Source organism: Metopolophium dirhodum, chromosome 4, assembly GCF_019925205.1.
Source record: "Metopolophium dirhodum isolate CAU chromosome 4, ASM1992520v1, whole genome shotgun sequence".
Lineage (NCBI taxonomy): Eukaryota > Metazoa > Arthropoda > Insecta > Hemiptera > Aphididae > Metopolophium > Metopolophium dirhodum.
Genome location: NC_083563.1, coordinates 38301717 through 38321052, shown reverse-complemented (window position 1 = coordinate 38321052; position 19336 = coordinate 38301717). Strand labels below are relative to the sequence as shown.

Sequence of the window (19336 nt, the reverse complement as noted above, 5' to 3'; positions counted from 1 at the left end):
AGTCTTCTCGATTATTTGTATTACATATATTATATGTTTTTTTTTAATAAAACTGCTCACTTTGTTTAATTGTCGTAGTGAAAATATTCTCTCTCGACAATATTTTAATCATTCCTATTGTCATAAAAACAAACAGTTCGTCCATTTATTTAATGGATTTCAAGCTGGAAATGTGTCTGTCCTCGTCGAGCGCCATTATTGCTACGTTCTGCGTTTTAATGCTGCCCTTCGTGTCCTCTCAGCGTCCGTTTTGATATATATTAAGTGGGCAACAACCAACCTCCGTCGATTTCCGTTCAATTCCTAAACCTGAAAAACAATATAATTACGCCACAAACACATATTATAAACGTTACATTTCGACATTAACTGTCATTAAGTACCTACCTAGCTATACCTACGGCGTAAACAAGTAAATTGTGAACGTCTAATCGAATTCTTCGGTTTTAAATTGAATGCTGTTTCCTAATCCTGAACTTACTTATCAATCAAGAGTTGCTCGCTGGAAACTCATTGAACACGGCTATCGAGATGTTTGTGTATCCGTAATATTTCGTTCGAATAGGTACTATTCATAGGTATTAATGGTATTATGTATGGCGATATTATCGTCAAAACACCGAAATAAGTAATCGGATAAAAACCATGTAATTAAAAAATAGAAAGTGTAAAGTTATATAAAACAATGTTGATTTATAAAAAATAGAGATGGGCAATTCCCGGGAACGTAATATTACAGAAATTCTAGGAAATTTCACGGGAACGTGTAGAAATGTGCGGACATCGTACTGAACAAACTGCTCAAACGAATTACAGTTTACGCATCATAAGACTAAATAATGGTTTATTCCATTTAAATGTCCAAGTTTTTTGCTAAATTTAAATTTAAAAAAGCACTTATAATATACTGTTTGAAAATATAAAACAAAAAAATTAGGTTTCAATGATTGGGGTATGCAAATTATGTACACATATATTGGCGGAATATATGGGTCCCATTAAGTTTCTCAGATTTTTATTGCACTTGATACAAATAAATAAATAAACAAACAATTATTAACATTGTAGGTACCTGCTAAATAACGATTTAATCCAAAAAAAAACTTTTATAACCATTAATAATAATTCAGTTTAAATTGAATACAATTTATAAAATAAATCAGCCTTTTTTATTTATTTAATAACATTTAAACACTCAATACTCTGCACTGAGAAGTAAATATACCAGAAGATACCGCAAAAAGATAATATAGATAATTATGAAATGATTTCAACAAATTATAACAATTTCTTGGACATAACAATATGGAAATCCCGATATAGATTTTGGGACATCGGGACGTGAGGACACCTTTAATATGAGCAAATCAGGGTAAAATGTTTAACTTCGTAGCACAAGTCAACATCCATGGTATCCAACAAATAGATTAAATACACGGGGCTACACTATATGTATATTATGTTATATGAATATTTTTCTTGGCGTTCCTAATACCTAAATTACAATAACAATTACAATCATCAAAACATTAGTGTGACTTTTTTTATATTTTCCTCATTCCTCCTCTCAGCATCTAAAAGCTACATTAAAAAGTTTCATTATTCAGTATTTGAGAAGTAGATGGTACCTAAATAGCCATAATGGGTACTATTACTTTGAACAAAATTACTCTATTTTTGTGCTAGAAATATTAACTGTACCTAATGATAAATATAACTAATAAGTAGTAATAACTACCCAATGGCCAGTACTATTATAATAGGATTTTATAATACCTGTACATTAAGAAATTATCATAATATATAAAATAATTTATATAGTTACCTATCATTTATACTTCTGTAAAAATACATAAATCAAGATACGAGAAAATTGAAAATTTTGATAGCTTTTTGTATTCCCAGGATATATAATCCTGAGTTTTTCAGAAATTCTTGAAAACGGGAATATTCGTTCTAGATGTTTTCAGGGAGTTAGAACCCTAATTTTAATCAACAGTGCGACGGGGCTCTTAAATTATGATCAACATTCAACACTGTTATTATAAAGCTCGACGATTAAATGCCCTTATGTTTTCGTTGTCTCACAAAATAAACATTGTTTTCAGATGGATAGTATTTTTTGTTATTTTTATTTTATACTTAAAATTTTCTGATTTTATTTTATTTTATTAGATTTCAAGTTGAATATTTAATGAAGGTTTTAAACCTGTATGTATTGTTTTACAAAGAAAATTCATAAACTATATATTTGTCACAATCATGAAACTATAAATTATTCCGATGAACATTATAATATTATAAAGCCAATATTGATTACATTTTATTTTTACTATTATTTCTTATTATAATAAATGTAACATAATATGTCTGTAAATTAAAATAGTAAATCTTTACTTTAACTTCATCATCTACTTAATTATTTAATTATAATGTTCGTTTCTAAATATGTGTACACTAAAAAACTAAAATGGAACACTGCTAAAACCAACTTTTTTATAATATATATTATATTAATATGTAGTTACCACGTACCTATCGAACATTTTAGGTTGTACTATCTGATTTATGTTTGATGTTAAATAATAATTATATAAATTGCTAACAGGGTGCGGCGTTTCTTTTGGTAAAATAAATTTAACGACTATCTATTGTAGTTGACATTTTTATTTTTACAAGCACGCCGCACTCTTAAATTATCAAAACTAATATACTCTGGGTTAAGGTTCTATGATATTCGTTTTAAGTGAAATCAACTTTAACTTAAATATTTATTACTTTCGTACAAATATCGGTATACAACTATCATGGTCATATTTTAGTTGTATTTTCCCAAATGGGTCATCATTCTTGTGATGAAGACGTGTTCTGGGCAAATATTTATTATTTGTTCACAGTCTGTTGACATTTTGCCCCTGTCTAGTAAAACCTGAAATTAAGCCACGGAATATAACTATATTATTAATCGGAGCGAATTCGCGGACCTGCTAATGATGTATCACTTACAAGTTAAAACATTATAGTTGAAGCAAGCTGTCGTATATTTTCAAGAGAAATCGATTAATTTATATTATATTACATTCTAATATAAGTCATGATCGTATACTTAAGTAAAAAAAAAACATCGTAAAATCTGTTGTATTACGTTAAAATGTAATTTTGTATAGTTTATTTAGGGTGCATTGTTTTTGATGTAGGACTTATTAGACTTAAATCTTATTATACTTTTAATAATGCGAAGTATATAATATTATGTTTTGTTATGCATTGTGCAGTGAAAGATTTTGTTTTGAGTGAATACTTTCAACGAATCTTATTCGACGCTCGCAAAAAAACATTTTCAATTAAGTACCTTTATCAAATTTTCATCATTCACAGTTAATATTGTGCAAATAAAACAGAAAACTAGGTAGTTCTATATATTTATAGTAGCTACAATACAAATGAAACGTTTCCACTGTTATTATAATAAAATTACAATAATTATATATTATATTACACTTTGATTCTCATAGATATTTCTTAAATAATTTCAGATTAGCTTAAAGCATTTTATGACTTTTAAATGCATACATATTTTATCGGTATAAAATCAAATGTCATTATATTTTAATAATCGTCAATTAATATATTTTGCTTATTGAATGAATATTTTCTATAGAAATATATTGCGTTGTGTTTACAGTTTGCCACGAGGGTTTTAAGTGTGACAAAAAGAGATGTATCCCATTGGATTGGAAATGTGATGGACATTTTGATTGTGAAGATCACACCGATGAATTGAAATGTTCACAATGCCCGGGTATGTATTCTTACGGTTTTTTTTTTAAATATTATACCACCATTACACCTAAAAGTATCATGCACCCGCATGCATCAACGATTTTTATGTTGGTATAAAAAATATGATTGGATATAGTCTTATATACCAAAAAATGTGTAGTATGCCTTCTTAGTTTTTTTTTTTTGCGTAACTGCAGCATAGGGTTGCAACACTTTCGTAAGACTTGCCCCTATGCCACATCATTTATTTTAGTAAGAGTAACAACAATATATACAATAATAAATTATAACCTAAATTATAACCTAACCTAACCTAAATTATTATTGTATATATTGTTGTTACTCTTACTAAAATAAATTATACATCGTGGAAAGCCCACTCGAAGACCTACAGGAGCTGTTATCTTCAGCATTTGGCTAGTATTAGAGCAGCTCCAGATCTCAGGTGGGCATAAATCTTAACATGCGGTTATATGGTAGGCAGACGATAGTCATACCATTCCCTCACATAATGTTTTCATCTCCCATTTGTTGTCCTGAAAAAGTCTTCTTGGGATGACTAGAGCTCGCGACCCTAGACATATCGTACATGACGTTATGTAGTGTTCTTCCCGAGTTAATAACCGTACATCAATATAATTTAATAATTTGTAAAAGGCTGATATGACTTAAATATTGAGTGTGACCGTGTGGGAACTAATTAAATTTCTTTCATATCATCGTACCGAGCTTAAAATATGAAAAAATCATAAAATTAAAAATTATTTTAATCAAAATTCAGACATATATTGTGTTTATATCCCCGTTTTCATATTTATATTCACTATATACAACTGTACACACTAATACAACAGAAATAGTCAAATATTTAAATCAAAGGTAATAATATTTGATGCACAATTAATAGTATGTTTATTGTGTACTAAAAAATATATTTATAATTCCATCATCCTTCATGCATATTAAATATTGTCACTGAAATTAAAGCTGTAAGTACCATGAAACCATTTTAGTTAAAAAATGTTGAGTACATTTTTTAAAAATAATATTAGTGATATATTTTTAATTGCATAAATGTATTGAAAATTCAAATTTCCAAAGCGAAATGTATAAGGTAAGACTCAATGAGCTTTGAAGTCATTCAGCTTATGGTACCTCAATATAGATATAAATGAATATTAACCATTTGTTAAGGTTCTCCCTAAATTAATAATTTTCCATAAACTTGATTTTATTTTTGTTTATTTTGGATCGTCTTTGTTTTGATGTTAGTTTGAAAAAAATAAGTTTCTTCGCTTGGATTATAATCTGATCTAACATTTTAGGAAAATCGAAGGTTCTGATCATACAAATAAATTTGAATTTAAATGGAACAATATTTATTACGACAGGTGATAATTAATTATTATCGATCGCTTTATTCACGTAACTACATTATTATTAAGTTTATACACGTCTCGTGTGTTTATTGTAAGCAATTTTCTCTCCAAATTCCATGTATTAAAAATGTTTTTTTTATATTATAGCATTGCTGGTACATGAAATATACAAATATGCACATATATAATATTAATATAACATATATAAATATTATAATAGGTAGTATATATAATATACATATCGTACATTACATATAGGTATATATATATATGGACATATAGTTCATTAGCTGCAGCAGGTATACACGCCGCTGATACTCGTGAGACAATGCGAGCGGAAAGAAAACTTATTATAAATGTAAAGTTTTCTCGCTGTACATAAGGAAATAGCGGTGAGATTCTGTTTTTGGCGAGGAAAAAAAACGAATCAATATATATTAATCCGACGAAAGTTTTTCGCGCACAAATCGCAAACACCGGTGACCGAGACGATGAAATTACACCACTCCCCTACGCAAGTCCTATAAGTATACGTATAGACTATATTATACCATGTACACCGATATATAACTATATATATTATAGTCGTTTGAACTAAGTCGTTTTGTACGCACATAAATACGTAGATATATATAATATGGTCGTAACCGTGGTTATACGACCGGCGCGTGTCACGGACAGTGGCAGAGTAGTTGTGTGTTCAGCTCGACGTACGATTTGTCCCGCGCCAAATGTTCCGGCAAATGTCCCTATGTGTTCGGGTACCAAACACGATGGACGATGGTCGTCGGTGGTTAGCCACGGTCAGCTGACGTTTTATACCGCGCACCGATTTTTGTGCGATAGACCATATTATTATGTATACCGTAATAATATTACACAATATTATAATAATATTGTATCAGTGCGTCGAGGTTTTAGTCGCGAATCGCGTCATCCATCGCGACTATAACTGCTAAGACTGTTCATCGTATAATATATTCACTGCAGGGGTGGCCACTAACCTTAATTTTGGGAGCCGCAAATTAATAAAGCTAATTCGAGGCGAGTCACATTCTAAAGCGATGTTTATAAAATGTAGACACATTTTTGATTTGATATAAAGCTTGGTTCAAGAGCCACACAAGAGTGATTTAAGAGCCGCGTGTGGCTCGTGAGCCTCGTTGTGGCCACCCCCTCATATTGTTATTATATACCTAGGTATTAAACCATTGTTAGTTTTGTGTTACCGTAACAATGTTTACCGCTACGCGCTATTTAGTAGTGGGCAGATGTATTGCTGACGTTAAATTATTATAATATATAATTGTGACGATACTTCGCATCCAAAAAATATTATAAATCGTAACAAACATTATTTTATTACTACTTATGAAACAGAAGTATCGATTATAATATTATATTATTATTAACTACTCTGTCGTTCAAATCATCCTAGTCTGAAGAGATTCGCGTGCCGCCCGGCCATGGTTTGTTCAATATTAATATGTCTTACAAAATTATATACATTATAATATGATAATATTATGCAACGATTTCACACGTCTGTCATAATATATTATTAATACATTATTCTACGATATTAAGGTACATGGTCGGGCGGGGTTTCGACGAGTCCCGTTGAATCTCGTATATATAATAATATCGATGACTGATGAGTAATAAATATTTTAATTAAACCCTTTCTCTTCCGCCCGTAAGTTCTCTTCGAACCACGGCTGAATCCTATTGCGCGATACATTGTGTATAGTACCATAATATAATAGGTGCAAAGTTCCAAGGGGGAATAAAAAAAAAAAAAAACCCGTGAGAAACGAATATTATTCGGTTGATTGATGACAGATGAGACACGCGACAGAGAATCTGATATTGTGATTTACGCATTATATTGTTATTTATCGTACTCTCGCGTAGGTATTACTGTCCGGAAATATCATCAAAATCTCTCCGTTTCACTTGTATGTCTATACAGTGCATTGCAACGCAATATCATTATTTACAATAATAATTATTACATTACGATTAATAACATTTATAAATATAATATACGATTCCAATGGTTGTGTGGATCGCGTATCACTTCGGTCGTTATTTAAATAGTGTAGCCCGTGGGTATCCATATTATAGGCATAACATAATACGCGTAAAATATAATTGTTATAAACAAGTGCGCACTAATTATTGACTTTTAAGTGTATAAGTACCCACTCGGTAGTTATTGCGACCAAAATAATTGTGTTAGGACGATTAGCGTTCCAAGAACAATCATATAATAGTAATTATAATACTATAGCAAACGACACTCCGTAATGGTATTAGAGTGTACTTACGTCGATCGGCTCTCGGCGGTCTCGCATGTTTTGGAATACAAAATAATATAAATCCTATTTAGGTAGGTGTATGCGATCACATAATATTTTTAAATGTTTAACACGCGGAATTCACTCAAACACCGTAAAGAATTGTATATATATATATATTATGTAGGACATGTTAACAATTAGGAATGTAATATTATAATATAGTACTTGACAGGAAAAAATGTATCAACATTCTATTTTCATTGCGAACGATTTTCTAGTGCTTACAAAATATGCTTTGCGATAATATACGCGGGTCGTATAAAAAATGTCATAATAATATAAAATATAAAACAACTGATATATCATTTTGTATTTTATATTATTATCATGCCAGTATACAATATTATGTCAATGAATAAATTGAATTCTACCCATTTTATAGTAATCAACCCAATAAAAAGAACTCGCTGTGACGATCATGGACATTTTAAGCTTCTGATCAAAGATATACCGCTGTTAGCAATTGGTTTTAAGATGATGTGGGCTTTATTTGTTTCAGAGAACACTGTTAGAAGCAAACACAGTGAAACTTTTTTTTAAACTTTAACAATAAATCCCCGTCTTAAGAGTTCATATTTTCGAATTCTACATTCAGTTGTTTAGGAAATTGCTAGTAATAGGGCAAAAACAATATAAAAAACTTCTGGGGAATGTACGTAAAAATGCGTTAACATTTCAAGATTGAAAACGATTTTTATTTGGGTATTATTGATCCGAAACTTTCATGTGCACATGAAGTACTATACTACTTATAGATTCACATTTGATTGTAAATTGGCAATGTAATAAAATGTGATTTACAAAAAAAAACTGCAATAGGTTTATTTCACTTTACTAAACTCGAAGCATGATAATGTATTATTGTTATAGTGATGTAGACTGTATTATTATTTTTAATTTGAATTTCGAATGCAGTGATAAATCAACAATCATCGAATTTTAATGTTTAAATTAAAATTGATGAGTAAAGATTAATTTTGTAAGATACTAATTATTAGAATATTTCTACAGTTTTTAAATTCCTCTTCATATACTATACAATAAATATTGTGTTATTATTAAAAAAATTTAAAAAATATTATTGTCTATACTCAATAATAACTAGTAGGTAAGTCAAAATTAAAATATACTATTTAAAAAAAAATTAAAAGAAACATGGAGAAAAATTAAAGTGGTTGGCTTTTTTTCTTTTTTAATACCTAAGTAAAATACAATATGTAAATTAATTTTTACAATAAGTATTTGGGAGCTTGCTAACCTATATTATGTACCGTTGGTTAACGTGAATAGAGAAATCACCCATTGTTGATACTCAATGACTTAAAAAAGCGGTAATTCTTAAATACGGTTTTTAAGAAATTCGATTTTTGTTATAAGAATAATAAATATAACGAAGGTACCTACTTATGTCAATTAGCTTTTGTTAGATGTTTAAGTATTAATAATGTTATATATAATATATATAAATTACTTGATTAAAAAAAAATAGGTTAAGTAAACCCAAAATATAGTTTCAACAATATATATATAGCATTCATTTAAGCCTAAAAAAATCAAATTTAAAAACAATTAAAGACCATAAAAAAAAGGTGGGCATGTGGAAATTACTTTACCGTTTAGTATAGTTGTCAAGCATTTGGTCGTAATAGATGTGTTATATTTGAAATCAATGATAAACATTTGGATTTTTAAAATATACTAGTATTTTCCATTTTCTCATTTTAACCAACTTAAACTTGATGTATAACAAATAATATTAGTATATAACACCAGCTGTATGTGCAGTGGTGAGCGAAAAGCGTGGCGAAATAATATATCATATAATAATTGTATTAATTACATAACATATATATTACAATAGTGTCCGACATATCAACGTTAAAATTCTGTACTACACCTATATGCACCTATTCGATATACTTGATATACTTACTCTTATTTATTCATAATATAGTCCACATATTTTTCAGATTTAAGCTGTGAGTGAAGTTTTTAATTTTGAACCTATTTTATTACAGACTTTTAATAGATTATATTATTTTTTACTATATTATGAGAATGCATCAAATACGTCCGAAACGATTAATGTCGAACAAAAACGGCGTTACACAATTTTTTTAACAACTAAACAATCTTATTTTACTCGCCACTATACATTAATATCATCCTCGACGACATTACACATTTACACTATACTTCTATAGGTTATAGGTATATATTATATACTGGTAAAATTTATAATATTATACTCCATTCGCAAAACTTTATTTTTTTTTTTATCGATTCACGTCGCTTTTAGTCCGGTGTGGCGTACTACGCAATTAAAGGGCTAAATCGGGTTGGCGCATAATTTCGATATAATATTATGATATTATACCCATGGGTTAAGGTTGAGTTTACCCAAGCTTAGCTTGCTGCATGGTCACGTCAGACGGTCAGAGACGAAACTGTTTCGTTTTATTTATTTTCCTTACTTTAGCCAAGATATAGATCGTGTGGCAACGGCAAAATTGATGTTTGTTTTAATATAGTTTACAACGATATCCACCTGAACATATTCTATATATTTAATAATAATACACACTATATGAATAATCATTTTATGAACAAAATATATTTTAAACAATGTTATAATTATATCTATAGATGGTTTTTTTTTTACTATATAGCTGATCCGCGCACTTTGTTGAACGTAAAAAAAAATTCAACTTTTAAAAAAATTGTGATTGTTCAACTTATTTTGGGTGTAACTCGGTCTCCCTGGTAGGCAATCTGACTATGATCACGGACAATGCGCAACAGCATATAAAGTACCTGAGAAAATTGTTCAAATTCGATTTCACGCATGCTTGCGCCTGATCTGCCCGATTAACCAATGGCAACCAATAAAATAATAAATACTAATTTTTATACTTATTATTTCTTCTATAAACAATAACATTTATAAATAAAAATTTCCACCGTAAATCCCAAAATCCTCGTTTTGCACCTCCCCGGGTTGGACCTAACGAGTACAATTATAAATCTAAATCATCCCGGGAACCACTCACACACGCACAAAAAATGTCATCAAAATGTGTCCAGCAGTTCAGGAATGCATAAAGGACACTCACGCACGGACAGACAAACATTCATTTATATACATACATAATATAGATAAATATAAAGAATTAAACTTAGTATATTTTTTTTTTGTTATTTTGTTAAAAAACTGTCTGGTAAATATAGCTACCACAGACCTATAAAGGGTTAACAAAAACAGATTGTAGTCTTCGAGTCAATGAATTGTATTGACCGATTTAGATTTAGCATTAAACTCAACTATAGTATGTACTACATAAAATACATTGTTTTATTTACATAGTTATTTAGAAATATTTCTAATACCTAGGCAGATACTTTATTAGTAAAATTATGTGATACCCTTGAAATTTTGTATATTTTGTTTTTAAACATACGCCATATGCGTACACAACGCATTTACATAATATTATGTTGACATAAATTATTACATTATTCTTCATTATATATTTTCATCATCGTTCATTACTTAAAATACTGGTCAAGTTTATAATAATGTTATAATGATAATAATATTTTATCCGGACATTGCCAGTTAAGATATTTACAGTCGTAACATATTCTGCTTACGTGTGCAATAGCACGGTATAAAATTGATCTTATACCCGGGTACCTAATATCGACTTTACCCAAAAACTGGGATTACCCAGAATATCGTAACATAAATACGAAATATATTACAGCGTTTTGCGTATAATATACGAAATACGTGTATAGGTTAGGTTATACCTACCTATACCGTGATAAAAATAACCATCATCTCCATAATTCCTTTTCCCTTAAATAAACATTTAATATACGCCGGAAACGGTTTTAGAGACGGGTTCGGTGTGAAAAATGAATAACGAAAAAGTAAAAACAGTACGGCGGGTAGAAAAAAAAACCATAAAAGATACTATTCTATGTAGGTACCGATAGGATAATGCGCTGTTCATACTCACCCTTGTGGCTGGTGGTGGACACAGAGTGAAGTTCAAGAGACGACTGTCACTGATTTTTTTATGATGATCATTCACTCACTCTCCTAATTCTGTAGCCACCCCTCGTCGGTGATTGCGATGTGTACGATTATTAGATAATATGCGATGCATGTTGGTGTTTCGACCAAACGGCAAATTTGCGGCTACAACAATATACTATTGTTTAGTGTGTCTACTGCACACTATGGGGTCACGGTACACTTTGCGTGTGATTTTTGAATGAGAGGTTGGAGCAACAATTTGGTATATGGTGGGGAGGATTTGTATTGGAAAAATGTAGATCGCACACGCAATAATCGATACAGGCGATGGCCGCTAAAATATGTAAGACGATTCGCAGCTGCCATATTATATTATTTGTATTGTGTACTCACAAGTCACGACTCTGGAATGTGCATTTTTAAGTCCACCGCGGCGCCATCCACCTGCATATTATTATATTATAATATATACAGATCGTACGAGCACAGCGTAATATCCGCTTAAAACCTATACTCACGTGCGTATGTATTTAGGGGTACAAAATTAACGGGGTACCCGGAAAATTGATTTATTATATCAACACTTCCTTTTCGGGGTGGTTTCGTCTGCGCGGCACGGAAGCTGCAACCACGCGGCTCCGTTATCGTCTCGCCGGCATACGAAAACACTCCATGTTGCGATAGTAATAATAATATTATAGGTAAAACATTAATTTACACGAAAATCGCTGTGTCGATAATAATAATATTATAATCTGTAATAATGACCCACCGGCATCGATCAAGGCCACGGGGTGTAGGGCCTTTTGGAAGTCGCATCGACCACGGCGGCGGCTGTTAATAAAATACCTTTTCCGTATGTGTGTCCGCTAAAACTGGGTACACTCACCATGGATAGGTAAAAATAGGTTAGGTCACACAATTACCTACTTACACATTACTCAGTGACCTATATTTTAGAATATTCCGTCTGCGGGAGATTGATGATCTAATAGTCTAGTTTCGTGCACCGCAAACAGAATTCAAAAATATGTATAGAGTACTACTGAGTAATATATAGGTACGTGTAATTCAATTATACAGCGTAGGTACCCTGTTTTTGCGGACACGTTATGGTATATTATAGTATGTGGCCATGTGGCGTACCTATTTGCAGTGGGGATGAGGTTTTCGACCTTGTTCATACTATACAACTGTCCCTCCCCCACTTTGACAACTTACTCGCCAAAAATGTTACGACACGTTAAAAATATTTGAATATTATTGTCAAAAACAGAATATCTATGAAGGTGAGTAAATTTTTTTGAAAATTATATAATTCACGATATAATGGTTTTTTAAGTGTTAATGTGATAAATATTTAAATTTGTTTATTCATTTATATTCATTCTGGAAGATGTTTTATGGTTTTATAATACTGAAATACTTTCATCTTCTGACACGCCCCATTAAATATTCCTAAATATGCATCTGGAAACGACCGTGGATCCTTAAGACGGAGACGGGCTCTCGTTTTCAATATAACGCTAACATCGTGTATTTTTTTCGTTAGTAAAAACAGCGATGTGTGTAATTTCAATATCAAAAATATGTTATAATATTTATTGCACCACACAGTGATCTATGTACCTAATATTTACCTATACTATTTTATTGCATCGGTAATCGATTGGCAACATCGCGTATAATATGCGAATATGGTCCGAAAATAGTATTTTATAAAATAATGCCACTGTATATAGGTTCCACCAGAATAATAATAAAAAATAAATATCATAGTTTTGTATGATAAACGATTGAAAATAAAAAAAAAATGTGGAAGTAGATAACAGCTTTGCTGGATATAGTACCTAGCTGTCGACTAGGTCACAGTAATGGATATGTTAAATTTACAATAATATAGTAATGTAAATAATATGCGTGAACATTACAAGTCCCGACTAATATTTCTGAATTTTGACAAAATAACTAAAATCTTTATTCTTCGTTTAAATAATCAATTTTGTAAAAATTAAAGTTCAATAATGTCTATAAAAAAATTGTGCATAATAATTGTATTATTATATACATATAGCTTATTAGATTATTGGTTTTTAGCCAGAAACTATTAAGAGGAACCTTGTATTAAATTATTAAGCTTTTTGTTAGAGTGTAAAATTTTTTATTGACACTCGTAGAATAAAAACTAAAAAAAATCGAACATTTCAAATGTCGATGAATAGCTTAAAAAGAGTGAAAAATATACTATGTAGGTATAGAAAATGCTAAAATTTTAAGTACATAGGTATCTACGAATATTTTTTTTCGGATTAAAACAAGGAATTTGATTTTTGTCAAAAACTTGTTTGGAGTAAAAATTCACGGTTTCCTAATTTTTTTAAAAATATATTGTAAGTCTAAGTATTTTTAATGTTTATTTAATTTAAAAATAAATTGGAAAAAAAAACAAAAAATTTTGTGCCGTGACCAGGATTCGAACCTGGGTTATTGCGGCCACAACGCAAGGTCCTAACCACTAGACGATCACGGCCGGACGTAAATTTCTAGTAGATAATACAATTATAAATTATATACTACATTTTATTAAACACCAATCTTGTTTCGATATAGTATAAATTATTAAAATAGTTATAATACTATAATACTGAATACAATTATAACCAAAACATAAATATTTTTCGATTTTTTAACTTTTCCTGAGTTTTCAGTCATCCAAAATCACTAATCAGTGATCATTTTCAATATAAATACAATAAATTAACATTATTAGAATAAAGATAGGAATAATATCACATAGGTTTATATTTATAGCTAGGTAAGGTAATATACTATGTGATATACCGAGTTTTTGCTTAGTATTTGGATTTACCGTGTTTTCGCTTAGAAAACATCAAATATACTGGACTTACCGCATATTTGCTTATTTTAAATTTCATTTTAAGATGGGTTTTAATAGGAAATACGCTATTTTTACATCAAAAATCGGTGTAAAACCACTAATTTTACCTATAGTAACAAAAATCTCATTTTTACGAAAAATGGAGTTATCCTGTTTTCGCTTAGCACGGCAGTATAGCAGGGATTATTTTAAATTATTTTTTTAGTATTTTTGATTGGAATAACCTACTTGAGTTTAATTTATATAATATTATTATGTTTTTGCACAGTTACCCCAAACGGGCACCGCATAGTAATAACTAATAAGGGAAGACAAATTTGTTTGTACAAGAGTAGAGAGCATTTCCACCTTAGAGCGGTTTGCCGATTTACTATAGGCAACGGGATAGAACATGTTTTTATGTCACCGATAACTTAATTTTAAAGAAATGTGAGGGTTTCAAGTCAATTTTTTTTATCTAGAATAGGTAACTCTAAGATATTTTATGCTCGTTGACCAAGGTATTATCACTGTTAAATTTTAAAGTGGTTGGAGCCTTGGGTGACGAAGTGTGAATAATACAGCAGTGCTTTATTAAGGATTTAGAATATTTTTCATTTTTTCGCTCAGCTATCTCAGAATGTCTGATATTAATATATTGTACTACCTACGTTTGATCCGAGAATTTGGACGATTTCGGATATAGTCTGACCGAACCCTTGCGTTTAGATGAGTGTGTGATTCCGGTAATCCGGTAACAACCCAGACAGCAATTTTTTGTTTGGTAATATTATTATAACATTATAATAACGAATAATATTAGTATAACGTTATTATAATACTATTATAATATTATTATCATTACAAAAGGCTGTCTGGGAACATCAATACTTACAATGTATGTGTTAACAGTCAATGTTCAATTATTATCAGACTATTTTAACATAAATTGTAACTTTAGTTCAAACACTTAGCAATAAAATGATAACACGATTTTTAGAGTTTTTTTTTTTACACGGAGTCTGCGGAGTGTTTTTGTTGAGTATAATTCAAAAAAAAAAAATTGTACTTCGGTACCTACCTATTGAGAAAAAAATAATACCTTCGGTTAAAATATTTTTTATATGTTAAATCCGATAGTATAAAAAATAATATAACACTTCCATGTATTTAAATTGATATCTACAGGACTCACAGTTCACCTGTTCACGTGGACGTAGTCTCATATTATCACATTCCTAAATAGTTTACAGTTTATGTATATAGTAATATATTATAATATACCACGTGATCTTTGTCCATTGATTTAATGAAAAAAAACTCGTAGATTCCGAGTTGAAAGAACGTCACCAATTCCAAGTGAAAAATTCCTGGAGCACCTACATAGTTATGCCTTTCCTGCTGCAACCGACAAATTATTCAAGTTAAATAATATCATATTATTTTCGCGTGTAAATCGAGCGACTAAAGTATTATTAAAAAATGTACGTCATGTTTTAATTAAATAATTTATATTTTGTAAATACACCTAGGTATTGTTATTTATACTGTACTTCTAGAAATTGCTTTCGAATTCGGAGCATATTCTACACGGTGTTATTTGCGAACACTATGATGCACTATATCATTTATGTCCATTGCTATTCAAGTGATAATTCAAAAATGAGTAAATATTTTATGAAGTTATAATATTATATAGGTATACAACTAGGTATTATAACATAGTTTTATCAAACGTAGGTATTACGGGAATATTACAACAACATAATATGAAACTATTTTTTAAATACCTACTCAGGAATATGAACAGCCGTACATTATTAGGGCAGTTATTAGCATAAAATGGCGGGGGTGCTAAAATTGTGGATAATATACAAGTAGGTATATTTGAAATTATGTATAATACGTACATAACCTTCCCCTTTTCATCGGTGGCAGTTTGACAGTACAAAATAATTTACTATCTATTGATAATATATTATAATCGTCTACTATATTATTTAAAATAAAATAATTTTCAATAATATGAAATCAATGCACGTGGTGTTTTAGGCAGGCGATTTATATACACCTCTGAAATGTTTGTATTGTTCTGTTGAGTAGTAGCGATTAAGTAGAGTGTAAAAACAACGTTTAAACATAATAATAATGTATACTCAAGATATTTAACACTCGCATGAACACTATTTGGATATTATTATTGTTTGCAATACATAAGTACATCTCGTTAAACGCATATAAACATTATATCCTTAGTGTATTATTATTTACCTTTGTAAGAATCACAACTGTTCGATAGATGCGTGGTTGTTCCTACGCATATACATAAATAATATAATATTATATATTGTTGCGAGAAGTGGTCTAAATAACAAAAATAAAATAAATTACTGTGAATACGTTGTTTATTAGAGTACCGGCGGGATGAGATGGGATGAGATGGAATGGAATGGAATGTTTTTATGTATAATAAAGGGTTAAATATAATATGTTATATTATATATTATTATTAAGCTACACGCGAGATGTATCAAAATCGCAGTTTTCTATAATAATTGTGGTGATACATATTATTATCATAATATAGTACACAACCGTTCAAAATAATCCTAACCCAACGTATATGTTCGGAATTTTAACAATTTATTATATTTTTGAATGGAACCTGAAGAAATGCGTCATAGTCAGTTGCCTATAGGTATAATATCTATATTTCATTCTATTCTATAATATAATTATCGAAAAATGCAATGGTTGGCAAGTTAATGGAAATATTTAACTGTGGCGAGTTCAGTTAGTTCAAATAAACTGCTTTCAGTTAAAAGGTAAAAGTAAAAAAAAAATGAACTACATAAGTTTAAGGTTAGGATAGAAAATAAAAATAACTTAACTCAGTTAAAAAAAATTTAATTATTTTTAAGTCATGAACTGTCTTACTATTTTATTTACACAAACATTTACTATGCAGTTTAACACTGTGTAAAAAATTAGATTATTATAATACATAACTAGAAAACAAATTACCGAAATCGAAAAAGAGTCAACGAACAGTATTGTCTAGCTGGTTCCACATGACACGAAAATAAAATTAGCTGCAAGACAATAAGAATTAACAATAAAAATGTTAGCTGAACAAGTTAATAAGTTAAAAACAAAAATAATTAACTAGTTAAGTTAAACAGTTAATAAAATTAACTTTTTAACAAGTTAATGCCCACCTCTGGAAAAATGTGCATATCGACAAGTTCAATAAAATCGACTGAAATGGTTAAAAAAGTTAGCTACCGTTTGGGTACTGCGCTCACATATATATATATAAGTTAGACCTGTTTAAGGAGTTTAAATTAAGTATAATGTATTGATTATAATAAAATATATGTACTTATTATTAAATACTCAAAAAATATATTATGTTCACAATATATATGAATATGAAAATGTATTAAATTTAAACATAATAATATACAAGACTCGTGTAAAGCTGTAAAATGATTTAATTACATTATGTAAGGCTTTGTGTTATTTATCAGACTTCAAAAGTTAATTTTTCGATTTATAAGTTTTGGTAAAACAAATAATATAATAATATAATATTGACATCGGAAAACTTAAAGTTATTTTCTCCGCGGGAAAAATCATTAAACGTCATCAGAAGTTTTTTACAGCTCGATTATTAATATTTTATAAACACGGGTTGGTTAAGTTTATTATCCGTCAGTTCACTATAAAATATATGCTAAACTTTAACAATTCGTCTGCGGCTACAAAGTTTCAACCTCTTGCAGGTTTTCGGGGAAATTTTCAGATATTTCGTGTTATATATATTATTACACATACCAACCCAATTAGTGCGTGCGATGTTGCAGTATCAAATTAAAATAATATTATAATCGCAAACACAGACGAGTCGATAAAAATACAAAGGAAAAAAATAATATAATCTATTAATGATGCGCGGTATTATTGTTTCGCGTAGTCGCATTAATTCCTCAGTGGTCTAGTAATAATGTAAGTGAGATGAGCACAATCTAATATTATTATGCACCTCCACGTCGCCTTTGAAACGCAAAACCCGAATCGAATCAAATCAATCTGCATTGGCCGTTCGACTGACGGCTATATTAAATGCAGGTATAATATGTTACGAAAGTTTGCAATCAATTGTGACGCATCGGATGAAACAAAACCACGGCTGATTTAACACAAAGGATTCGGCGTTTAAATGGTACGCCGACAAGTATACGTAATTTTATTTCGATTTGGACTTTTTATTGTTAATGTACAGTTAAAACGAATATTACGAATACGAAATATAATGGATACGAATGTATGAATGTTTTACACATGTACGTATCTCGGTATAATATTATTATAGCAATATATAATATAGGCTATGGTTAATAATGAAAATATAAGTTCGAAATTTCTAGTTTCAATCGTCAATCGGATTATTATTGCACAAATCTTTTTCGACGATATAGGTCTTAAAGACGTAAAATAATAATATTTCAAACAGTTGAGTTCGCAAAATATGTAGCTTAAGTTTATACAAGTAAATACGTGCTTTATGTTTCAAAATATTCAAAGGCGTCAATAGTCCGTAATATATATTTTATAATATAATAAAATCATAAAAATCTATATTTTTGTTCATTATAAAATATAAAATGCATAAAACGTGTTAAAAATTAGTAATAATTGTTTTGTAAAATTAATTTTTACTATGGTATCGATACTCAAAAGTTACCTAAGTTATACTCCGTAAGTTGGCACTTACAACAAAACGTTATAACACAAAAACTCTGACGCTCTATATCGTAATTACTATAATCATATTATGGTAAGTACATATTATTTTGTAGCATAGGCATATAAATAAATATTATAAATA

The 19336-nt window shown here is 29.7% G+C and overlaps 1 protein-coding gene and 1 non-coding gene across 2 annotated transcripts in view; one reads left to right on the top strand and one right to left on the bottom strand.

Moving 5' to 3' along the window:
• Nucleotides 1–19336, top strand: part of LOC132942791 (atrial natriuretic peptide-converting enzyme) — a 114217-nt gene that overhangs the window by 73495 nt on the left and 21386 nt on the right. Inside the window, exon 12 of the mRNA XM_061011437.1 lies at nucleotides 3686–3802. Coding sequence (XP_060867420.1) covers nucleotides 3686–3802 — 117 coding nt within the window. The remainder of the gene's footprint in view (nucleotides 1–3685; nucleotides 3803–19336) is intronic.
• On the bottom strand, nucleotides 14026–14097 carry Trnah-gug (transfer RNA histidin (anticodon GUG)). The gene has a single exon. It is a non-coding gene; the product is annotated as a tRNA-His (tRNA).